Source organism: Hippoglossus hippoglossus, chromosome 3 (genome assembly GCF_009819705.1).
Source record: "Hippoglossus hippoglossus isolate fHipHip1 chromosome 3, fHipHip1.pri, whole genome shotgun sequence".
Taxonomy (NCBI): domain Eukaryota; kingdom Metazoa; phylum Chordata; class Actinopteri; order Pleuronectiformes; family Pleuronectidae; genus Hippoglossus; species Hippoglossus hippoglossus.
In genome coordinates this window covers 17,842,513-17,867,588 of record NC_047153.1, presented here as the reverse complement: position 1 = coordinate 17,867,588, position 25,076 = coordinate 17,842,513, and the positions used below count along the sequence as shown (strand labels likewise).

At 40.3% G+C, this 25,076-nt stretch overlaps 2 protein-coding genes across 5 annotated transcripts in view; both read left to right on the top strand.

Moving 5' to 3' along the window:
* Positions 1–10,009, top strand: part of galnt2 (UDP-N-acetyl-alpha-D-galactosamine:polypeptide N-acetylgalactosaminyltransferase 2) — a 53,211-nt gene extending 43,202 nt beyond the window's left edge. For 2 of the 4 annotated variants that reach the window (XM_034578943.1, XM_034578935.1), the window contains exons 11-16: positions 584–710; positions 4,105–4,197; positions 4,960–5,043; positions 5,318–5,471; positions 6,791–6,910; positions 7,148–10,009. In XM_034578943.1, the coding sequence (XP_034434834.1) occupies positions 584–710; positions 4,105–4,197; positions 4,960–5,043; positions 5,318–5,471; positions 6,791–6,910; positions 7,148–7,303 (734 nt within the window). In that variant the 3' untranslated portion in view covers positions 7,304–10,009. The remainder of the gene's footprint in view (positions 1–583; positions 711–4,104; positions 4,198–4,959; positions 5,044–5,317; positions 5,472–6,790; positions 6,911–7,147) is intronic. The other 2 variants (XM_034578962.1, XM_034578953.1) reach the window with 1 other exon arrangement.
* A 3,866-nt stretch (positions 10,010–13,875) lies between these two features.
* smyd2a (SET and MYND domain containing 2a) lies at positions 13,876–22,568 on the top strand. The gene is made up of 12 exons (XM_034580761.1): positions 13,876–14,212; positions 15,592–15,655; positions 16,272–16,382; positions 16,816–16,876; positions 17,752–17,879; positions 19,359–19,426; positions 19,542–19,644; positions 19,789–19,899; positions 20,164–20,284; positions 20,453–20,627; positions 21,671–21,779; positions 22,023–22,568. Exons 1-12 carry the CDS (start codon positions 14,040–14,042, stop codon positions 22,104–22,106), a joined length of 1,308 nt encoding a protein of 435 aa, XP_034436652.1. The 5' UTR covers positions 13,876–14,039; the 3' UTR covers positions 22,107–22,568.
* Positions 22,569–25,076: the final 2,508 nt, after the last annotated feature.

Below are 25,076 nucleotides of genomic sequence, written 5' to 3'. Positions count from 1 at the left end.
TGAGATTTGATATAGTAGCACCAGGGACTTGTCTTCTGCTGTGTTTATTGGGTGTCCATGCCAAGAATATAATCTAAATTCCTCAGGAATGTGGAGGTCAGCTATGAGTAAAAGCATCTTCCGGAGTACAGTCTTGGAGAGTGACAGTGTTAATGTGATAATCACTGGAGTTGGCATTGAGTGGAAATTACCATTGTGTACACAATGGAGCTCATTTGCAAACAGTACAATGATATAATAACAGCTGTGTGTCCCTGCTGCCTCAGTCTGAATGCAGTTGGGATATTGTCAAGAATAAACAGCTGACAGGATGATTCATGCTTCTCTGGCGGCTCCGGCGTGATTAACCAGGACTCAGATCCTGGTTCAATTTCTGTGTTTGTTTAGTCAAAACTTATTCAAATGCAGACAATGTTCTACAGGGAACTTCCTTATCAATGCACTGAAGGGAGGTGCAGAAAAAGCCGTTTTCATACCTCTTATCATAATTAACTGTAATAATTTTATGGAAACAGTTTGTTCAAATGAGTTTATGAAAGGAAAGTGTTTCTGACTTGTGTGTGTTTGTCTTTGTGTGTTTCAGAGATCTCATTTCGTGTGTGGCAGTGCGGTGGCAGTCTGGAGATCATCCCCTGCAGTCGAGTCGGCCACGTCTTCAGAAAGCAACATCCGTACACCTTCCCAGGGGGCAGCGGGACAGTGTTTGCAAGGTGACACGCCTACACAAATATGCCAAGCCTGTAAAATCCGCATTAATCTCTAAGACTCCACCCATCATTTACTTATTTACATTTCCCTTCCACACATATCACATTTCTACTCAAGCCCGACCGATGAATCAGTTGACAAATACGAGCGTTTCACAAATATATCAGCATCAGCGTTTATGTTTATGCTGATCTGTGCTGATATAAAACCTTTTACTTGCTAAATAAACAATGCAAAAACAGTCTGACCACTTTTTGGCCTCTTCTAGTGGGTTGTCATTGTTTGGGAACCAAAATACCAAAATTAATGCTCAGTTCACACGAAATAGACCCAAAAAATCCAACACCCTAATTTTGTATTTATTGTTAACCTATATTTAACCAGAAAAACTTGTGTTGAGAATAAAAAAAACTTTTTAAGGGAGTCCTGGCCTAGACAGGCAGCAACACAAAGTACAAGTTAATCGGGTAAAAACAAGACAATCAGAGTTAGAATATAAAAACAAGAAATAAGGTGCAAAACAAACCAAACATCCTGCAACATCGGTTAAAAACATCGACATCCCAGCGACTCCATTTCCTGGTCTTTTAATATGTTTTTAAAAGCACTCAATATTTCAAATCCCGTAGTTTTAAAACCTTTTTGTAAAATATCTATTACCCTCAAAATATCTATCACCCTCAGATCAACTCCCGCAGATTGTGACTTCAGAGCTTTATTCTGAGGATCACAGTTCACGCTTGATCTTGTATGTCAGCAGGTTAGAAAGCGATCTCACTCTAAGGTTAATTTACCAGCTGCTGCTCCGAGCCTTTCAGTCTTATCACATGATTTTGGTCCACTGCTCAGTTGTCATGCAATTGAAGATCATGTGATTTGGTTGAAAAGCTCCAGAACAGTGACTAAATGGTCCTTGTTGTTGGATTGTTTTGTCAACTGCTGTTTCCAAGGTCAAGAGTCAACCTTCAGGCTCAACTTTTAACTAGACATGGACAGAACTTTCTTCAGGTGCTCAGAAAAGGGAAAATCTATAAAACCATGACAACTGAGGAAACATGTGACATGATGGAAAGCCTGAGAGCAGCTACTGAAAGGATGAATGCTTTTCTTTTCACTCATTTCAGAGTGCATTTAATCTGCACTCAAATCAAACATCAGTGTATAATTGAACCGCCCAGTCCTCCTCTGCGGGCCTCTCTCTATACTCAAATTATTTCAGGCTCAAGTTATTTGCATTGAGTGCTGTGGTGTAAAGGATTGTCTGTGGTTTTAATGACTGAACATGTGATATTTAGTTTTACTGCAGGTCTGAGAATCAAACCCGTGTTAGATAATTAAAACCCAAACCACAACAATTAAAAGCCGAGCAATCACAGGGACAATTGCTTCCAGATTAGGAACGAGCGCTCTTGTTAAATACAGATCTGTTTTTTGCCCATGCTGTGATTTAGAGCTCTGATGAATGTGACAGCATAATCACTGAGCATCGGTTAATGGAAGCATGATACATAGAAAGATAATGGATCTCTGCTTTGAAATGTGGACCATTTACAAGTAACCACCCCTAGAAACAAGCCTGACAAAGCCACATGGTCCTGATTAAGAAAGTATGGGCGGATCAACAAACAGATAAGTGGGAGTTTAAAGTGGCTGTGGTTTCTCGGGTCCTCACCATCATTTACACAGCACAGGGGAAAAAACAAAATGAAGGACATAACAGATGAAGATACTGAACATCTTTGCTCATCACTCTCTTAAGTTTGTGTCCGAAAGTGAACACAGTCGCAGAAATATAACCCTTTCCAACAATTCAGGATATGATTTATGAATTGACACGTGCAGTGGTGTCCTCGTGTTTCAGCCTCAACAATAAAGGTTCATAATGCAGCACAGCGTCATCTCTGGTTTCAGGCTGTTCAGTCCAACATTGTGCTCTTTATGTCGCACATAACTCCAGAGTCCGTCCCATGTGGCTGCTCACAGGGGGAGCTACAACACAGCACATATTTTCTCTGCTTGGATGCCATTATAATTGCTCTTCTGAGAACAGCATGTCCCAAATATCAAACTTTTATGGCGCAAAGATGGGGCTCACTTACAATCAATGTGAAGAACTCTAGACTCCATATGGTGGATCAGAATGACCACCATAGACCAACCAGAGTGGTTGCATATTGGAAATAGTCATAGTGGAAAAATACTGAAACTGCATTTGGTGTCATGTCCAGCATCTGAATTTTAAGGCAATTATTATTTATTTATAAAGCTCATTTCATACACAGAGGTAGAGACATTGATAACTATGCAGAAACTAAACGAAATCTTCAGAAAATCAAAAAGCACAATTCAAAACATGCTGCATGAACCTCTCCTTGATTTGGCTTGTTCAGACTCCAGACCGCTAGCAGACCACTCCTCAGTGATCTCAGAGGTCTTGCTGGGTTGTATTGCACTAACATGTCTGTTATGTATTTGTGGCCAGCTCCATCAAGAGATTTAAAAATAAGCATACAACTTAAAAAATTAGATTTAAGAACAGGGGTGATGTGGGCAGTCATTTTGGTTTTGGTCCGAACTCTTGTGGCTACATTTTGAATGAGTGGTAAGTGCCGGATGGTCTTTTTAGGAAGTCCCATTTAACGTTCTTTGCAGTAGTGATTGGACTGAAACATGGATGAATGAACTGGATCAATGAACTCTTTTAAGTTCATGATCTTCAGATGCTCTTCAGTGGTCTTCAGTGGGGTGATGTAGGGGGCTTCAGTCCAGTAGGTGTTCACAGCAGAAGCCTCATTACACCAACGACTGCTCCTCAGTGTTTAGAACTGTGACCCTGTTCAGACCTGGTATTGGAATCTGTCTTGAGTGACTTGATCACAGGTCACAGGAGACACATTCAGGACACCTTTTACTGCCAGACGTGAACATACGAACTTAGCACGGAAACCAAAAGGCTAAATGCAACACTGCAGTTTTCTCTCGGCTTAAGAGTCTCAGATAGAACTTCTGTACCTGTGACTCAGGCAGAGCATGGCTATATTTGGTGACTAATGAGACCTTTTATCAGTTTTTCCAGTCAAACCAGTTTCAGCTGTTCCATGCCAGTTGACTGTTTTATGATGCCAGAATAATATAGTTAATGGCTGCAACTATCAATAATTTTGATTAATCTCACTTTACTTTCTGCATCTCTGTCAGTGCCTCTCTACGTCTCTCTCTGTCTCTCAAAACACCCACCGTCTTTATATCTCTCTCAATCATTATTTTTACTCATTGATTCTTGATTTTTTTTCCCTTTATTTTCACATTCATGTCTCTTATCGCCCCATCACAACTCTCTCCATTCTGTCCCTCACCCCTCACTGATTTGTTTTCCTTTTCTCCCCCCTCTGTTAGGAACACAAGGAGAGCAGCAGAAGTGTGGATGGACCAGTATAAAAACTTCTACTACGCTGCTGTCCCATCAGCGAGAAATGTCCCCTACGGAAAGTAAGTACCCTTAAGTGTAAACCTTAACAGGAGCTAAATCAGAAAATGAAGGTCAGGCAGACACATGTATTAATTAGTTTGCCAATTAGCCATATGTCAGCTGTAAAAAAGAAGTCAGTAACCCCCTTTATGGAAGTGACATGAGGCAGTTAATGTGGCAGAAAGGACTGCAAGAGGTCGCTGCCTGATTTGCATTGATCAAAAGACTGCCATATTATTTGATGTGCTGAGGGGATTAGTGTGAAATTACTGCAGAACAGGGCAAAGTGAAAGGACATGATGGACACGAGCGGCTCCACTAAAAAGGATCGGATGGCAAAGCCCCATGAAAAAGGAAGATTGAGTGAATTACATTGCCGTGTTTTAGACTTTTTAGTCTTTTGTCATCCTTTGACGTGTTTGCTGGTCCTTATTTCCAAAGTAATCTGCGTAAAATCTCACTGTTTCTTTGTGTCCCTTCACACACCCAGAGAGAGTCTACACAACAACAAGCACTCTCGCATTCAGACAGCGTAGTGAGACGGAGATAAAAAATGCTGAGATGTATGACCTTGTGGGAACACTATTGTCATCTCCCTGCGGTGCCAGCCAAATCAGTTATTTTCCCTGCAAAACAGCCGCCTCAGATGTACCCTGGGCCTCCTCTTGCTGCCCTCACAGAATCACTGAGCAGGGCTATAATTCAGTCGAACTTCAGAGACGCACTGGAAACCACAAGTGATCAACCCTCTCATTCCCTCTCTGTCTCTTCCTCTCACTCAGCATCCAGAGTCGTTTGGAGATGAAGAAGAGATTAGGCTGTCAGCCATTTAAATGGTACCTGGATAACGTCTACCCCGAACTGAGGTAAGAAAATGAAAGCATTTGATGTAATATGGACGGGTGCATGGAATTATATACATACATATCATTATATATTGAGACATAAATTACACTGAGGAACACCCATTGTACTTTCCTACTTGTGATCGACAAACACGGCTCTTTTCATTTTCGGTCACCACACCCCCACCATTTCCTGCTACTCACAATCAAGCCTCGATATATTTATAGAGCTGATACCAGCATGATACAGTGGATAAACAATCAAACAACACTCTGTGTGTCTGTGTGTGTTCAGGGTCCCAGATCACCAGGACATAGCGTTTGGAGCCTTGCAGCAGGGAGGAAACTGTCTGGACACCCTGGGTCATTTTGCTGACGGGGTGGTGGGCGTCTATGAGTGCCACAACGCTGGTGGGAACCAGGTAGCGTTACAACGACGACACACACAGGTCAGCTTGTCTAGTCCTTGCTCTAGAGACACCTGGGTGGCAAGAGGTGGCACTTGTGGTGAGACTACAGGGGGTACGTCCGATGAATTGGCAATTTTCGGTCGAATGTTACAGAGGTCCAATCTTTCTCTCGTAACTCAAAAAAACAGCAGTCAGGTGGAACTAAGAACATTGTAACCCCATACAGTTCTACACTTACAGAATTTCTTAGAGAAAGTGTTCTTTCTTGGAGCATTTACAATGTAGAGGGTGTCCACTGTGCATGTGTGCATGTGTGCAATGTTCATGCATACTTGTGCTTGTGTGGTGTGACGTTTTCCTTTTCCTGAAATAGGACGACAGGTGTAGAGGGGGAAACACAGACATCGACCTCACATATCACATGTTTACTGTCACTTTTCAGTTCCTGCCCACATGAGCAGATTTGTAGTTTTAACAACAAACCTGTGCTGTATCAAGTCCAGTTTTTTTAAGTTTACTGCAGCTCAGATGAATGGAGACGCCCTGTTTCATTTAAATCATGTAAATAACAATACGGTTCTTTAGACAACTTGTTTTGATGGAATATCTTGATGGATACTCGTCTTCCTTTGGATGTTGGTTAATCCCATCATTATCTATTGCTGCTATTGTTTGTTAATCAGAGCAGGAATTTCATTTCATATGGCCCGAACATTTACTTGGAGTCAAGGATGACCTGATTAGAATTTGAGGTGACAGAATCATTTCAAATTTGGCACAAAACCCAGACAGATGGCTGAACTTATTAACCAATCAATTAATTGGGGGGGGGGTCAAAGTCACAGTGGCCTCACATTCATGTTTTGGGCCGACTGAACATGATATCTCAAAGTCAAAGTATCTTTATTGTCCCCTAGGAGCTATTTGTTGTACAGCCAGTAGAACAATCACACAACCAAGTCTGCCTTTAGGGAATTTCATGATACTGACCAGTTGTCACTTGGACTCAAAGATGAACTTAATAGACTTCAGTGGTCAAAGGTCACGGTGACTGAGTCTGGAAGAAAATGTATAATGACTGAAACTGTACTGGGAGAAAAAACAAGTGCTGAGATGCAGGTTTCTCTCCTGTTGTGAAGGGTCTCAACCATCAGGCACTTCACACCAGATTTCATGACCTCTGATGTGCAGCACTTTAACATCTACTCTACCGTATTATACTATGAAATAAAACAACAGATCAGGACAGATCGTACTTGGATTATTGGAGAATGCCTGGATCAGAACATCCATACCTGTGTGCAGGCAGAGATGTGGATGCAGTGATACTAATATTTTCCCGTGTCTATTTTGTGAAGGAATGGGCCCTGACCAAGGACAAATCAGTCAAACACATGGACTTGTGTCTCACTGTGGTGGACAGAACCGCCGGCTCCCTCATCAAACTACAAGGCTGTCGAGAGAATGACAGCAGACAGGTACAGACGCTGAGCAGCTTCTCTTTCCTGCAGCCAAGACAAAATAAGAACTGAAGGACATTTGTGACCAGCTTGTGTGTGTGTGTGTGTGTGTGTGTGTGTGTGTGTGTGTGTGTGTGTGTGTGTGTGTGTGTGTGTGTGTGTGTGTGTGTGTGTGTGTGTGTGTGTGTGTGTGTGTGTGTGTGTGTGTGTGTGTGTGTGTGTGTGTGTGTGTGTGTGTGTTATTTTTCTCACCAGAAATGGGAGCAGATTGAGTCCAATTCCAAGCTTCGTCACGTGGGCAGTAACCTCTGTCTGGACAGCCGCAGCGCCAGGATGGGCGGACTCACCGTGGAGGTCTGCAGCCCCAGCCTCAACCAGCAATGGAAGTTCACCCTCAATTTACAATCTTAGGGGGCGCTACAGTCCCCAGGCAGAGTTGGATCTTGAATAGAGACCCCAACAGACTCTGAGACACGGGTTAGAAGATGGACTTGAAGGAGAAAGACAAACTCAATGGATAAAAATGGATTTTTGCTCCTCAGAGGTGCAGCCTGTCATGCACCCCTCTCCCCCAACTCTCCCCCACCAAAAAAAAAAAAAAACATGAGCCACACACCCTGGGGGGAGGGGCTTGCAGACCATTACTGGAGTAAACGGGAATCTGTCTGTGTTTTCATGATGAGGATAAAAGCGATGAAGAGGCTTCCCACCCAAACTACATACCTCAGTGTTTTTTCATTGATGGTTCCAGAAGCAAATGTTGAGTGAATTCCTTTTTTTGTTTTGTTCTTTTACATTATTCAATTCTGGTGAAATAGGAATCTTTGACATTTTTACTTTGTAATTGTTTTATTTCATTTTTATTAATATTTTTTATTCCTTGCTCTTAATTCTTTAGGGGGGTTTACAGGAGCTTTTTTTTCTTTTGGAAGAATGGGATGTTGGCTGTGGTGTTGTTGCTCCTCTCCGGTGCTCTCTCGTTGGTTTTCCACACTGAACTCGAGCCCGTAGCGGCAGATGGAGGCTTCAGGTTGTGGTTTTTTGGTGAAGGTTTGGATGAAGGGGGGAACCGGACTCGATTCTTTGAGCTTTTCTTCTTGTTTACTTTCATTGGTTCACAGGATCAACAGAGAAAAGAGAGACGAGGTGGAGAGATTACTATGTGTACTTTCTTGTCTCCTGTACCGTTTCCTTCCTACAGATTCTTTCTTGAGGCGGGGGAAGCGGTTCAGGGCAGAGCTTCTGTACTTTGGACTGGGCCTGACACTGGAACAACCGTTCCTAAAACCAGGAAGTGTCTTGAAGCTCACCTTGAAGATTTTCTGTTTATGTTCAGGCTGTAGCACCGGCTGTTGCAGCATCTTCACTACTACACCAGTTATGTCTCTATAGGAAAAACACAGAAAATAAGTCTCCCGTCTCTTTTTGTCTACTTTAAAAACAATGGAACCAAATTTCAAATGGATATTTTATGTTTCAGGTGAAACAGAGGAGCGATTAAAATAATTTTTCATTAAATACTCTCGCTGCTCTCTAACTGCTTCCTGTGGGGAAGTTCAGTTTATACATCTTTTTCCTGCACACATAATTGTCTTTGCATGTGTCTATATTTCCATTGTACGAAGGTTACTGTCTAAAATCCAGGTCCAAACTGGATTTAATGTTGCAGCTTCTTCTCTAGCACTAACAGGTGTTTGTTGCAAACGGATAATAGCGGCATTTTTAATATCACCATGACGAGACACCTAATATTTTACAAATTCATTCACATGGACAGGATTGAGGCGAGTGTTCATCCACTTTCTACATGACCCTGCAGGCACAGGCATAGGAAAATCACCAGTGTCTACGTGTGGCAAACTTCTCAGAGGACTCATACTGTCGACCTGTAACAAGTTTTTTTTAACTTTTATTTATTTAAAGGAGACTTGAGGAGATCCCTTGCTTATTCCAGCCTGTGAACAGAGGTCATGCTCAAACAACAGCACCTCCAAAGCCCCTGACTGAGTTCAAACTGTATGGAGTGTGCATGCACTCGTCTTCTTGAAAGCTCAGAAAGCTGCATGCATCACCATCGAGTTCCCACAGTTGCCCTCAGTCACTAGTGATTTGCATCAACATTTTTTTCCCCTTCACTGTGGCTGTTAGATGAGCCATCTGTTCAGAAGTCTAATACTGCAATAAACAAGGTTTCACTATGTGACGTACTCTGCTTCTGCACAAGGCGGCCAGGTTTTTCTGATTGCACAAGCGGAACTGTCGAACTTGCGCTGACACGACAGCTTCTTAGTTTCTTGTTACCTGATTTTGGTACAGATTAAATTTACAGAACGTGTATCTGTTTGCAAGTCCATTATCTGATGCCCGTTTTGCATCTTTTGCATAACTGCTCTCCCCTGTGCTCCATCATCTCTTCTGTCTCTGTCACTGATGAGTCATGATGGTGGATTTGGGGGTAAATTGGTTTTGATTAAGTTCAGAGTGACTCATCACTTGGCATCGTTAATGCAGCTACATACAAAAAACTCCACAAAAATCCCTGAACAGATGATACTGTATGACAGACTTCATTCCTGGTTTACTCTAGAAAGAAGCTGCAGCAGAATTTGTTTATTAATGTGAACAAATCTGTTTCTCATTATTTCTCTTTCACGCACATTCACATCCTTTCTCCTTGGATTTTGTTTATTTTATTTTTCTAAATAGATTTTCCAAACCTGACAAAGACAGCTGGTTGTGTTTGCTCTGTTGTCTGATCCTTTTCTTATTTTCTGCCATGTTGTTTCCCTGGTTCTGATGATTGCCTTGTCTTAACGCCTGAGTGGCGAGGAGAAGGTCAGCTGAAAGTGCAGCTGGTTGAAAAGCCTATCCTGTGACTTGATAGGTCGCTTCATGAGGACCCAGGGTATGAGGCCAGATTCTCACCCTGAAGCGGGGGGAGCCTAGATGGGGGGAAAGCTTTTGTGTTGCCATGGGGATGAGACTCAAGGGCCCAAATCTGGTTTAGGCTGGTTTAATGCTTATCAAGAGGTAGATATACTGTCAACTTTTAAAGTACTTTTTACATTTTTCCATTCTGTTGGGAAATTGTAAAATAACATAAAATAAATCAGTTGTTTTAATTTACTACAATACACTAGAAAGGTTATACATTTTCATAAAATGTGCAACTACAGTCAAATCAGAGGCTTTGCAGAACATGACACTTTAGGCTGGTTGCAATACAAATGTGTAAAGATGGATCTCGCATACTACATGTTGCAGGAAATGCATACACTCCTTCAAAGTGGCTGGAGCTTAATTTTAAATTTGAAAACCACCAAATATTTATTTTGTTTATTATATGGTTCCATTTTTTTTACACATCAGCTGATTCTGAATTTGAGCCTGTTTTGTTGAAACTATTATTACTGTTTGGGGTAGATCTGAAATCTGGGTTGTTTTGGGAGAAATCGGGTCCAGGTAGAATAATTTTAAATATTTTGTTTTCCTTTAATTTTTATTTATATGTGTAAGGATCATGTCTATAAGTGTTACTGGGCTGGATGTACAAATGTCAAAGCATTTTTATTTGCTATCATTGTGACATCCAGCTCTGGGATTGTAAAAAACCTCCACTGCAATTGTTTGTGATGCTGACGTTTTACTGACCTATAGCGCCCTCTACTGCCACCCTTCTTGTGGTTCATGATTCGAGAACCAGGGGCGAAGGGGTGTGGAGGTAGTTAAGTTCTGTTGTAAAATGTACATCCAGAGAGTTTTTTTACTTATTCACATTTTCTTTGTCTTTCTTTACATTATGATATAACCTGTTAATTCAGCAGCCTTGCTAACCTGGATTTTCAGTGGCAATGAACCTGATTACACAGAATCAGAACAGGCACGATGACCAAACTGCACACGCCCGAGTGATCATGGCAGTACGGTCTGCAAACAGTGTTTCACATGTGTTGTTTAATGCCTTTTCTTTTCAAAACAAGTCTTATTCTTGTGAAGTTGAACAATTTTGCTATTTTATTTTCATTTTATATTATTTTCTATGTTAATACATACGTAGAAGAAAATGACTGTAAAGGTCAAGCACCTCTTTTTGATTGGATAATTAAATGTTTACATCTTTAGCACAATGTGCCAAAGTTCCTTCCAGGAAGAATGAAAAAAGAGGTAAATGCCTTTGGGAAATGCAGAAATGGTCGTGTTGGGTGCACATTTTCCCACAGATTGTTGTTGTTGCGTTAGAGTTCAGAGTGCAGGATGTGAGCTGCTGTGCTGATCTGGTGTCAGATTTTATCATGGTGCAGGGTTATTAATGTGGCTGCCTCCTTATTTGATGTCTATATATCTTTTTGACAAACACCAGCTGTGTAATGGAAATAGACGTTAATGTCTGTAAAACATCTGTTGAGGAATTACTAGTTTTTTGTGTGTGTGTGATGGAAACAGCTAAGAGCTTCATTCAAAGGGAAGAAGGATATTGTCAATCTGGTAGTCAGACGTTTTTATTCTCATTAAAAGTAGAGTAGAGTGACTGAACACCAGGGAAACAATCAACGGTTTATTCTATGAAATTGAGCGAGAGAAGGTGTAAAGGTCAAGTTTTATATCTCAGATTTTGTGAGAGGAGTTGTGTCAGACTGAGAGACGTCTTCCTCCTCTCAGCCCACCTCAAAAAGAAGCGAAGCCCGCTCTGATGGGTGAAAAGCCCTGCACGGACATCCAGCTCAGGACGGCTAAATCTCCTCCATCTCTGTGTCTGTAATGGTGTGGATGAGTCGGGCCTAAGAAAGGCTTAATATGCACATACGACAACAAAGTGTAAAATTCTCATCGACCAGTAATGACTTAACAAAAACACGACATGGTAAATATCAGTATAAGTAGGGAGTGAAATGAACTGATGGATTAATGTTTTTTCTATGAGGAATGTGGCTTCATTCAATGATTGAATGACAATGGTGTTAAAATAACGAGGTGGGTGATGTGGCACGAGGGGGTTACACATGTAAAAGTGTATATTTTTGTATATACCTACATCCGTGTATGTACAGTATGTACATATATACACAGTGTACTCAGCCGCGGTTCCTAGTTTTGTTGTCAGACTGTACAGCGCTTCTAACTGTTCCCTGTTTTATAGATACTGCAGAAAATTCAACTTTGAATGAGGAGAAATGATTAACTTAAATAAATGCATTTATATATATATAAACTAAACGGTGTCTGGTGTTTTCATTGGCTTCAGTTATGTGATGGTGGAAACTCCACATCAACCACAAACATGCCCAGAGTATGTTGATGTTTCTGTGTCATCTCTGAATGTGGACTGCTGTGTGTAAATGATAGTAGTAATAATCGTCTCAAAACAAAGTTACATATATGTATAAAGAAAACAATACAAATGTGTGACAGAAATTGAATCATAAAGACTCAATATAATAATGAAAACTTGAGTTAGGTCAAATCAGGGAATGTGTTATCATAAAAGTACGTTTTAAGTTTGGATTCAAAGGAAGCTACTGACTCAGCCTGACGTATTTCCTCAGGCAGGGTGCTCCAGAGCCTTGGAGCTCATATTTCAAAAGCTCTTTAAAACCCTGTTGTATCCCACTGCTGCTGCTTTGTAGTTCTTCAATGTTAATGAGTCTGCAGCGTGTTAGGTGATGAAATCAGCTCTAAAAAGCCTCTGGTCTTCTCTTCCAAGGATGGGCAAATATCATGAAGATAAACATGAATTTTACATTTATCCTCAGCCATTACTATTTAATGAAGTGAATTTCTTCCATCAAATGCTGGAACTTAGATTTCCATCTAAAAATGTACAAAGTGCAACAACAGCCTGATGTATGTTGTGCTATGGGGCAACTTTTTGTCCTGACCTAGATTGCATAGATCTGCCTTAATATAAGCTCCAAATTTTATAACAACAGATGGATAATATTTCTTCTGGGTTACTAGGACAAAGGCAATATGGTTAATGCATTAGGCTACAAGTTACTCATTTATAATGTATAAACAGTATGTTTCACTGTCTCAATAAAGTGCCCCTTATCGTTCTAAGAAATTAAGTTTTATAGAAGCAAGTTGTATTTTGTACATCTGTACACAACCGCCACGATTCTGTATAGAACATATCTGTGAAGATAAATCACTGTCTTATCTAGCTTGGGTCTGTCTGTCTACTTGGGTAAAATTCAAAATGTATCCACCCAATGACCTGGAAAGACCTCAGAGCACCTTGACACATGCATCATAATAATTGGGATTTATTTTATGCAAACCAATTTGAATATTTATTTTGTTTGCGTTTTAAATCACAATTATTTTATTGTTTGAGTATGTGAAGCAGGAATTTCACTCAGATTCCCAGTATAGCTCTCGCTGTGTCCTTTTGTGCACAGTGCAGTGCTGAGAGCAAATCTGCAGAAAGAAGATACACACTGACATTTGTGAAACAAGGACAACAAAGATAAGCAAACATAAAGGCTAACTATGATGAGCAAGTAAATATGAAAGAATAGATACTCTCCAGTGTCATTTTATTAATTTAACAGTCCCTGCAATAACTCCTACCTTCATGAAGGTTTTAAAGTTTAGTTTTTGCTGAAACTGTTTTGTTTCACAGTTTGTGTTAGTACGTGAGTCATAGTTTGTTGAGGATTTATATTTTCTATGCTTTTTAAAGTACACTATGTGCTTGAGTAATGAACAATTTTCAAAAAGTGATCAATGATTTGTGATTTTACTCAAATATACAGAGCAAAAACACCATTGTCTTTATTCTATTTATTTAAAAAATTATTTGTATACCTTTTGCTAGTTTTGTTTTTTTAATCCTGAGTGTTTGTTTTATTGCTAACGTGTTCTTATTGATCTATCTTATTTCATGTCTTTGATTTTATTGTAAAGCAAGTTGAGCTGCATTTTATGTATAAAAAGTGCTGTATAAATAAAATGTATTATTATTAGTGTGCTGGCGCATGCATGTCTGTTTTGTCGCCTCTCCAGCAGGGGGCGGTGGGGGCCACACCGGACCCACTCAAAGCGGCGGGGAGGAAGAAGGGGCTCAGGCTGCCAGGGAGCTCGGTTCGCGTCGCTGCGGGTGTTCGGTGGTTGTGACGGAACTGAGGAGCCTTACACCGGAGGAGCCATGAAGAACGAAGGGATCGAGGGCACGGAGCGGTTCGTGAGCCCGGACAAAGGCAGAGGCCTGCAGGCGCTGGGGCACTTCGCGGTGGGGGAGCTGGTGTTCGCCTGCCCGTCGTACTCCTCCGTGTTGACAGTGAACGAGAGGGGGGCGCACTGCGACCTGTGCTTCACCAGGTAACAGCCCACCCCTCTGACCCTGCTGGGGACTCAGAGAACAGGCGAACACACCTCCGGGACGTGTAGCCACGAGCTGGTGGTTGAAGACAGTGGGAAGAGGGGGGCGGCGTGTCCAGAGCTAACCTGGCTAACCTGATTACCTAGCTAGGTTAGCCGTTAAACCTCCGGACACCCGCCGAGCTGCTGCAGACTTGAAGTGGGTCAGTGCGGCGAGGCAGCTCCCCTGAGTTCACCCTGTCAGACGAGCACAGAATACAACCACAACCACTTTACTGCTGCTTTAAAGCCAAACGTGTAAAGTAAAAACCTGCTCTACTGTAGACTCATTGAGCCTATTAACATATTTAGCATGATGCTAATGCTTACAGGTTTGTTAACGGAGCACTTGACTTATGTTAATATGACATTTTCTGACAGCATCGCAGGTGGTCATTAGTTACTTTGCCCCCAAAGTCAGCCTCCGTGATTTCAGATTCAGCGTGTGTTCATCTCTTTCATTTATCTGCCATGAGAAGATCATCACAACATTTAAATGTCTATCCCATGCTTGCACCAGTAAGGGTGTGGAGATGATATGGAGGCTGGGCCACATGACCCCTGACACGTGTCTCTGTGTGTAGGTATCCTAGACTGTATATAAAGAGGTTGCTATACTGTGTAAAGGAAGGTTAAACTGCTCTGGTCCTTTTTTAAAGGGTTAGGTGTCCGGCTTGCCTGCATGTCTTGTTAAACTATGATGCACTTTAACACACACTAGAGTTGTGTGTGTTAAATGAGAGTTAAATGAGGTTCTCTGCCACACACTGTCGTTCACACACATGCCTCCTACACTAGTTGAAATTGGTGGAGCAGTAAAAGGTTAGGGTGCTAAATATAGGTGTCCATTTGTCCCAAGAGAGGAGGAGCCAGGAGACGAGAAGGCCAGAGGTGCTTGTGTGCACTGGGTGTGTGTGTGTGTGTGTGTGGGGGGGGGGGGGGGTGTGGTGTGTGTGTGTGTGTGTTTTTACATTTCCTACTTTCAGTCAGTCGCTCAGTCCAACATTGTGTGTATTGTCTTAGGGCTGGGCAATAAAACAATATCAATAATCATCACAATATAATATCCATCGATCAGTTTGTCAAAAGTTCATATATATGTCAACATGCTTGTGCATTGTGTAAGCACAACTAGGAGGTATAACACAATTAAGTGACCTCATGTTTATAAAATGTTTTTTTTGTTGTCATTCTCAGCTCATAAAAAAGAGTTTAAAACCACAATGTTGATTTGAATCCATGTTATTTCACATTACATTTGAATTCTTGTAAAACGACAACACTGGTCTCATATTGATGGTTGTAGCAAACAAACATGTTGTGTCTTCCTCTCATTACAGGAGAGAAGACCTTTTTAAGTGTGGCAAATGTAAGCAGGCCTTCTACTGCAATGTGGACTGTCAGGTAAGTGGTTCACTGAGAGCTTCATAAGTGTGTGTGTGTCTATGAGAGTGTGCCAGTTTCCTCAATTAAATAAAGGAATAGGACATGAAGATATTTCCTACATTATTTAAAAATAAATAATAACAGAACACTTGTCCTAAAAACATCTGTCTTGGTCTTTTCCATTGGATTTTTTTGCAGTTGACTTATTTTTTGTCAGTTTGAGCTCTTTGTTGTATCAAAACATGAGACTTTTGCTTCACAAATCCATCACAGAGTAAACTGAAAGAAACGTATTATTGTGGTGTTCTTGTGACCCACTTTGGCAACTTGGACCAGAGAGCACTCAGGCACACTGTTGTTGCTATGACGATTCATTCCCGTTATCCAGTTTTAGATTCATTGCACAAATCACCCTCTGTGCACTGCAGTAAAAAAAAGAACTTTTACGTGTGTGTGTGTGTGTGTGTGTGAATATTTGACACTTTGTGATCGTATAATTATTCTTCAGCCATTCTATATATCGTTTTCTTTCCCCTTCCAACTTTCTGTCATTCCATGTATTTTTCTGTTTAACAGAATTACTTGTGATAATAAGGGGGCTGTTATTTCTCTCTTCCTCTTTGTATTGATGCAGAGAGGTGATTGGTCCATGCATAAGCTGGAGTGTGTAGCCATGTGTGCCTATGGGGATAACTGGTGTCCGTCAGAGACTGTCAGACTGGTGGCCAGAATTATCATGAAACAGGTAAAGTAATAAGAAGCAAGAAGAAATGATTCAACAGCCTTTTTATTGTGAACATGGAAAAGGTTAACATAACCAGCGATTGAGAATCAAGTAAAGTCAGAGAAGCAGATGTGAGATGCTATCACAGAATAATCGAAATAAAGATAAGTGAGGCAAAGACATAAGGCACAACTTGGTTTATTATAAAAAGTGTGTACAAGTCTGGAACTGTATTAATCTAACAAAGCATAATCAGAACATTAGGTCTTATATTACTGTTTGTGACACTGTAAACAAACATATAATTTAACTAAAATAAATATCCATCAATGTAAACTCAAATGACGTAAATTAAAAAGAAAAATCTAAGATTTAAAACAAAGCCACAATAAATCCTCCAATGCTCTGATCTTAGCTATCCTGAGTAAACCAAATGTTTTTTTTCTTGTTCCAGAGAGTCACAACAGAGCGCACCCCTTCAGAGAGGCTGCTGCTGCTCAGCGAGTTTGAAGCCCGTAAGTGTGTGAACAAATGAGCATGTATATTTAATTTCACATGATCTGCAGCAGCACTGGGACTTAAATCCCAAACTTCTGGATGCTGTAATTTCATGATCACTCCCCTAACAACTACATCCACTGTGCCCTTGAGCAAGGTAAATAGCCTGTACTTTAAACAAAGTACTACTGCTACTAATTTATTAGCCAAAACACACAAAAAATCAAGACCGTGTTCCACCTCAGCACCCACTAAGTGTTTTCTCAGCTCCAGTTGGTATTTTCATTTAATCTGAGCGGTTGTTGAAGGCTCATGTGTGTCACCAGCAGATTGTCACAGAATTAACCTTCACACCTGCCTCTCATTCACACAAAGCAAATCAGTGGCCAGCTGCTGTCTGCTGCCACCAGTCTGAGTGAGAGTCTATGCGTGTGTGTATGTATGTATGTGAGTGTGTGTGACTGACTGACGATGACACATGGCCTGTAGCAGTTGCATACTATACACTTTACACTGAGGGGTTCTTTCATGGAGCTATGTGGTCGACATCGATGGTAGTGGTAACAAACTACAACCAAATTCTTACTTATAATATTTTGGATCAATGGGCAACTTTTATGTTTTAGTCATTATCTTTTCATTATTGCTCACAGATTATTATGTGCTATGTGACATGTTTTTTTTTACTTAGCTGCTCCTTTTGTTCTCAAGAGGGTTTGCATATTTTAAAAGTATTTTTTAAGATGTTCATTTGTAAAAGCAAATGCTAAGAATTACACAATCTTCTAGACACAAAGTGGTCTTTCTGTGGTGTTCTGTCATGTTTTTGACTTTTGATTCTGTCATGTCCCCTCTGTCCTTGTCTTTTGGTCTGTTTCATTGCCTCCTCCAGATTTAGATAAGATGGACAGTGAGAAGGATGAGTTGAACCAGACAGACATAGCAGCACTGCATCACTTTTACTCCAAACACATCAGTAATCTTCCAGATGAGCAGGCTCTCACTGAGCTCTTTGCACAGGTAATGTTTGATATTATCTAAAATTATTTTAGATCAGAATGAAAGGATGTTTCAGTCTTGTAGTTTCTATAGAGTCACACTGTGTATGAAGTTACTGTAGAACTGTGGTGACAAACATTAGCTGTAACACAGGGTACCACTTTGTTTGTATGTATCTTTAATTATTTCTAAATGTACAGATGCCTCTTCCCCATTTATTCACAGCTTTTGTGAGCACTATCAGTGCAGTTGGCACTGTGCTGCTGTAATGCAGAGTCAGTCCCAGACAATGAGATTAAACGTACTTAAGCAGCTGCCTGAGTCACCTGTACCAGCTACTGCTCCTTCAGAGGGAGGTGTTTTTTCAAAGAAGCACAACATTGTCAAAATGGATTTTTCCTTAGATTTTAATGTGATTTTTGTGCTCTGAAGTCTGAACAGAACATTTTCTACACATGAACCTTCACTTATCTACAAAACACAAACTTAATCATTAAATGTTTTACACTTTCCTGCAATGAAAGAATGAATCGATCCACCCTAAATTTGGTGTAATATATTTTGAATTGCTCCTCCATTCCAGAATGCTCTTGGTTGACTCCTTCCGTTTGTTTCATTAAAGTTGTGTGATTGGTTAGGGGCGTGTCAGAGGTTTTGCCTGTCACACAGACAGGTGTTGACCTTTCTCAGTCTATGGAAGGATGTTCTAGTTGCAACATACACGCACATACATAGACCCACTGTGGGCAAATATAGTATGTTCATGTGCCCACACTACTCCAACCATTTGAATACAACTTTCACATCTATCTAATAACTATCTCTCTCCTCTTACCATCCTGCACTCACACATTACACACATGTTGTTGAATTGAAGCCAGGATCTGTGTCACACCCCCCCACTGGTCTTGTCTGTTTAACAGCATTTAGCTCTTTAATTTGATCCGTCAGAGGCCACCTGGTTTTAGTGATGCGATCACGTCAGACCACATTGGGAGGGGGTCTGGGCCACATGTGTCCACATTCTTTTAGCAGTGTGAACGCAAATCTGTCCTGGGCCACTTATGAAGGGCCTTATGAAGTGAAATCGGACACATCTGTAAACTCAGACTGGCTCAATGTTTGGTCTTAACCATCACAAATGACGTACGTGTGAATTTGCATGTAGGGCGGGGAAGTGAGATACGATCACAAGGGGTCACAGGAAACTCATTCAGGACGCATTTTAATGCCAGGTGTGAACACACGTACTAAACGCTGCCCACTTGTGATCGGATCTCTCAGGAAGTGTACCTCAGCTTCTTGTTTCAGGCTGCATTTAATCTGAAGGACTGGAGTTTCTTCTCAGTGGAAGGGTTGTGATAGTACGGTAGAGCAGAGGGTGGTGCGAGTTGTGTTATCATATTACTCACCCTGCCGTTCTTTTTCTCCATCTTCACCTGTTTTGTTTTTTTGTGTCATCTCTCATGCTCCGTCGCTCCTTTTCTTTTCTTTCTCCAGGTTAATTGCAATGGCTTTACTATAGAGGATGAGGAACTTTCCCATCTGGGATCAGCTGTTTTTCCTGAGTAAGTAGTCCGAGTCTTCGCTTGATTATTGCCCAAGAGTCCGTTCAGTCGTCATCACTTTTCTGATTTCTTAATAATTGATTTGACCCTTTGTGATTCTCTCTCTTCCTTCCAGTGTAGCACTGATGAATCACAGCTGTAGCCCTAATGTCATAGTGACGTATAAAGGCACAGTGGCTGAGGTCCGAGCTGTTCAAGAAATAAACCCTGGAGATGAGGTAAGAAAACGCAGGAATCGTTTGGCAAAAATATGCAAAAAGAAATTACAGAAATACAAATGTTTATTTTGATTGATGTAAAATGGCCATTTAAAACAAAACAAATCTCCTCATCCATTTAACTTCCTGTCTCTCTCTCTATAGATCTTGAACAGCTACATAGACCTGCTCTATCCAACAGAGGACAGGAAAGAGAGGTTGTTGGATTCCTACTTCTTCACATGCCAGTGTACTGAGTGCACCAGCAAGTCTAAGGTACCTTCAGCTGTTATTTTCTGCATCTCAAACATTCTCTTAGTTTTTGAAAAAGCTTATTTGATATATAGAATATGGATTTGGTAAAACCTATCAACTGTGATCTTAAAGAATTATACAAGAAAGAATCTCAATACCATCCGTCTTCTGTCTTTAGGAAAACGCAGCAGGTTCATAGTGGCTGCCATCACCAGTGTCTGTTTCTTGTGCAGGATATGTTACCAATAACGGTTTCTTTATTCTTGTCTTTTCATGTCCCTTTAGGACAAAGAAAAAATGGAAATCTTGAAGCTGAGTTCTCCGTCTGAGCCTGAGGAAATCCAGTCCATGGTCTATTATGCCAAGAATGTCATAGAGGAGTTCAGAAGAGCCAAACACTACAAGAATATCCTCTTCCTCTGACTATAATTGTGTTCTCCCCTTGTCCTCTTTGTCTTTTCAATTTTCTCTGTCTTTTCCTTTATCTTCTCTCCTAACTAATGACAACCGTTCATTTCCCTGCCTCCTCTTCTTTTGCTTTATTCTCTGTCATTACTCCTTGACGCACTGGCACCCCCCAGCGAGCTGCTGGAGATGTGTGAGCTCAGCCAGGAGAAAATGGGAACTATATTTGCAGACACCAACGTCTACATGCTGCACATGATGTATCAAGCCATGGGCGTCTGTCTCTACATGCAGGACTGGGACGGAGCCATGAGCTATGGAGAAAAGATCATTCAACCATACAGGTACATTGACTCTCAGCAGGGATGCAGTCGTGCGGCTACAATAGATAAATCAATTGTACAGCAACAGTTTTGTAGACAGATTTTAGAGCCCTGTAGACATGTTAAGTGGCTGATTTGGCTGCCAATGTTGATTAGAATGTTATCTCACTTGTTTAAGGCACAGATATCGTTCCTTAGACATCTGTTAGTTTGTCAACATTTCTGGTAAAAGATGAGATTTTAAATCACGCTTTAGTCTTTTAATAATTTCTTTTAACTTCACTTTGTTTCTTAGATTAAAGCTATCAATGTTTTATTTGCAAAAACAGTTTGTTTCCCATAAATGAATTCTTATTGTACCGACAATATTTACTCAAGTGTGTTGCTTCACTGAATTCTTAAACATGATAATGCCAAACATATTTTTCCTTTGTGTAATACCACACTCAGCCACTTCTACTCCAGTGAATGGTTTATTTTCAAGTATGGTGTTCTCCCAGCTTCGTAGGGTTTGAACTTTTGTCGCACAAAAATGTAATTAAATAATAATATTCCAAGCAGCATACATCTATTGCTACATTGTTGGCAAATATGACTCCCACCTCTGAATTTGAATCCTGGACCTTTTTTCCCCCCATGAAATGTGACGCACTGACTGTGCCACTGAGGAAACATATATTCCACAAAGTCTCACATCTTAAGACTATCGCTCGAGCGTTCATATATAACTGAACATTAAGATTTTCCTAAACAACTTAAGATCATTAAGTCTTGGGATGATTCTAAAAAAAGGTTTCACAACATTTAGTCCAACAGTTTTAGAGGAGATGTCAAATATGGGTTTAAGAAATAATGGAGAAAGGTTTTTAGTACATTTGAAAGTAATTGAGCAGTAGAGCTATTTATAAGAAAGGCAGATAAATTTAGAGATTAAAAAGATGAAATTATTTTTCTAAAATGTATTTTTAATTATCACAGGACCAACTTGGACCTGACCCTATTTATTTGTAGATTGTATCTAGTTTCTTCTCACATTCACTGCTTACATTGTGTTCTCTCTGCAGTGTGCACTACCCAGCCTACTCACTGAATGTGGCCTCTATGTATCTAAAGCTGGGACGTCTGTATTTGGGCCTGGAAAAGAAGACACAGGGAGTGAAAGCTCTAAAGAAGGTATTTTATTTACATCTGCTCCATTGGTGTTTTGATTGGTGGCAAGTTGATATTTCAGGCAAGTGAAGCTTGTGTACAAGCTTTGATCCACCTATTCACACAACTTAATTTACTATATGTTAGTGTCCTGGGCTACATTACTGTTTTGTTTTATGTAACCATATAATTTTCTGTTTGATCAGCTGTCATGGAAGAGGTGTCGTCACAGTTTAAAACTAACCCTGTTTTTTTCCCTGTTTTCAGGCAGTGGTCATCATGGAGGTGGCTCATGGGAAAGATCACCATTATGTAGCGGAAGTTAAAAGAGAAATTGAGGAGCAGAAGTGAAGGAGGTGCAGCTGAAGGAGCAAAAAGTTTAAAGACAGAGGCACTGGAATGAGGAACCTCTCGAAAAGCAACAACAGAATTACACATCACATCTGCATGGCATGCATCTTATACCTCTCTGTTTTTAAAACTCTTTCGTTGCCCACCCTCCTCTCTTCAGACAGTTTCTTATTTTCATATCTACCGTCAACATAATCATGTGGAGGGTGAGCACACCTGTATCTGCAGCAGCCTGCCACACCTCGACTTCAAAGCAAAAAAATAAGGTTTACATCTTTGAAGGTTATTTGAAAATAATGGTTTGTGTGCTGATGCTCAAAACAGGATTTAATACAAATACTGCTATTCAGAAAAGGATCACAGCAGCTGAGAAAAGAAGCTTTAGTTGCTGCATTTGAAGCTGCAACAAAGCTTTCATGAGACACCAAAGTAAGGTCAAGTGAATCTTATCCCAGTTTTTCTGTCTTTGGGGTCTGAGGTCATTCACCGTGATCTGTGGACCCATCCACACAACATGTGGCAGCACTTTTGGCTGCACAGCTTTGTTCCAGAGCAGCTGCTCATGTAAAATTCTGTTTTTAAAAAATCATTTCAAAGTTCAGTTAAAGAGGGTTTTACTACTTTTTCAAAGCTAATGCAATTTAATTCTATCGAATATTCAGCAGCAGAGTTTCTTGCCTCATTGACTACTGCTTAAACTGGAAAAATGACTAATCATGCATAGAGTACTCTGTAGCAATGGAGAAGAGAATACAAAGAACAATTCCTGAATGAATAACCAAGGGTTTGACTTGTCTTACAGTATGTTCTTATGTATGAAGTGCTGCATGTTCTATTGTTTGTTTCTATTTGTTTAGTTTATTTCATATCAGGCTTGATGACCAAAGGGCAACGGGTTTAACTGACAAGGAACCAGCTATAAATTCTCTGTTCACCTTAAGGGGTGCTGATCTGAAGTCAGTCACAGTGAAGACATAGATCCTGGATCAGAGCCCCTTTGCTCTCAGGAAAAAAAACACAACACTGTAGCTTATGTTGCCTTTTGTCAAGAAATGCATCATCATAGCTTTATAGTGTTTTCTCCTAAACACCATGAGTCCAGATTGTCTTTATCCTGGGAATCAAATCATCTTAGCAGCAGTGGGCAGACTATTTATGTGCAACATATCTGAATCAGAGACATTGTACCTTTTACAATTTATCAAAGCAAAATAGGGGGAGATTATGATCATCCTCATTTACAATTTCAGCTTTATAATCTGTATCAATACTTTTTAAACATCTCCCTTTAATTTCTACTTTACCGGGTTTATTTTGCACTCTTGTAAGATGAATAACCTGAGATGATTCAAATACCATGATAATCATCTTTGAAACACAAACATGGCAACTTTTTTAAGGCAGTATTACGTTCAGCAGGAATGAGTACTCGTTCCTCTGAGTCTGTGTTACAAGGTTACAATAGGCTGTGATCAAGAAAACCATGTATTATGGTTTTATTCAACGTCGATCAGGACATAAGTAGGAGCTGGAACAGTTATGGGTCATGACACTGTATTATTTTCTCTACTGTAAATTTGACTTAGGCAGGGTATTGAAATATCAAGTTAAAAGCAGCTGGACTTGCTGTCTAATGTCAATGGTTTAGACCTAAAGACTAAGCATGCAATGTGTGAAGGAGGCTTTAAAACTATGAAACTTAAGGCAATGCAAAGATCATCACCTGGGCCTTATGTAAAGATTCTTCCACTCACATTTTGCACAATTTTGTGAAAAAGAAGAGATGGGGGGGGGAAAACGTGTAAGCACATTTTGTTCCGAGTTATCAGTTCATGTCAGTAGACAGTTGGCTTTGACCCTTGAACCTGCAGTCTTCACACTATGCACTGCCAGAGGAGCTAATGTCAGATCTGATTTCATCTTTTGCTTTAAAACCTGTAGCTCCCCTTGTGTTTACTATGGATGCAGTTGTATGCACCACATGATTGTGGGTTACTGAGGATATTACGGAGTCATATTTGTAGCAACTCCAGCACAGGTGACCATCTCTCTCACCTACAACAATGCATCTGGACGGTGCCTGCCTTACAGCATAGGTCATCAAAAAGCACCACCGGGGGGGTTGCAAATGGCACAACCCAAAAACCATCTAAACCATTTTTTTTCAAGGTATATTTATTTTCTGGTCAGACGCTCACAAAATGCACATGATTCATTTTATTTTTCCTGAAATGTCATAAAAGATAAAAGCTGTGGCGCAAGGATTTAGAGCATTGAACTCCATAATCACGCATGTAGAAAACCAGGTGTAGACTGATATCTCTGAAATAAACTGTTAAATTATCAGGCATGAATTTTATTCTAATGTTATGCATACCTAAAGTCTGAGACTCTTGATTCTTTCTGTACCATGTCAATGGAACTCAATAAATAACGTTAGGGCACTTGCTTTGCTACTGATGCTTATTTGTTCACTTGAAATATGTACAGAATTTGATGCTCCTGCAGTTTCTCATGAGCAGTTCATGTCACAGGTCCATCTTAGATCTGTATTTCATGATCATGTAAACAACGAGGCCAACAGACGTTATATTTTGGGGTATAGGTTCAAACCATAGACTAGACTTTAAATGCAGTTTATGGTTCAAACGAGGGATAGTGCTGCTGAAAAATATCAGGCCTGAAATCATAGGCTGAACCATTAATTCAGCGATAAATCATCTATAAGAGTTCAGTAGACTAATTACACATTCCCAAGATGATAAGTACGCTGTTAATTTAAGATGCTTTGATGCTTTAAGAAATTAAAAAACCCTGCCTCTATAATCAATTGTGTCTGATGCATTTTGAGATGTAAGATGAGCAAAGAAGATGCATGTAAAAGCTGCCATATAGTGCCAAAGGAAAGATGAGATAAGATACAATAAGATCGTACTTATTAATCCCAAATAAGAAATAAATAAATGTATC

What these genes read in the sequence shown, in the direction of transcription:
- smyd2a (XM_034580761.1), top strand. Translation starts at nt 14,040, where the DNA reads ATGAAGAACGAAGGGATCGAGGGCACGGAGCGGTTCGTGAGCCCGGAC. An exon ending in TGCGACCTGTGCTTCACCAG is followed by an intron (nt 14,213 to 15,591) that starts GTAACAGCCCAC and finishes CTCTCATTACAG; the next exon opens with GAGAGAAGACCTTTTTAAGT. An exon ending in CCAGAATTATCATGAAACAG is followed by an intron (nt 16,383 to 16,815) that starts GTAAAGTAATAA and finishes TTCTTGTTCCAG; the next exon opens with AGAGTCACAACAGAGCGCAC.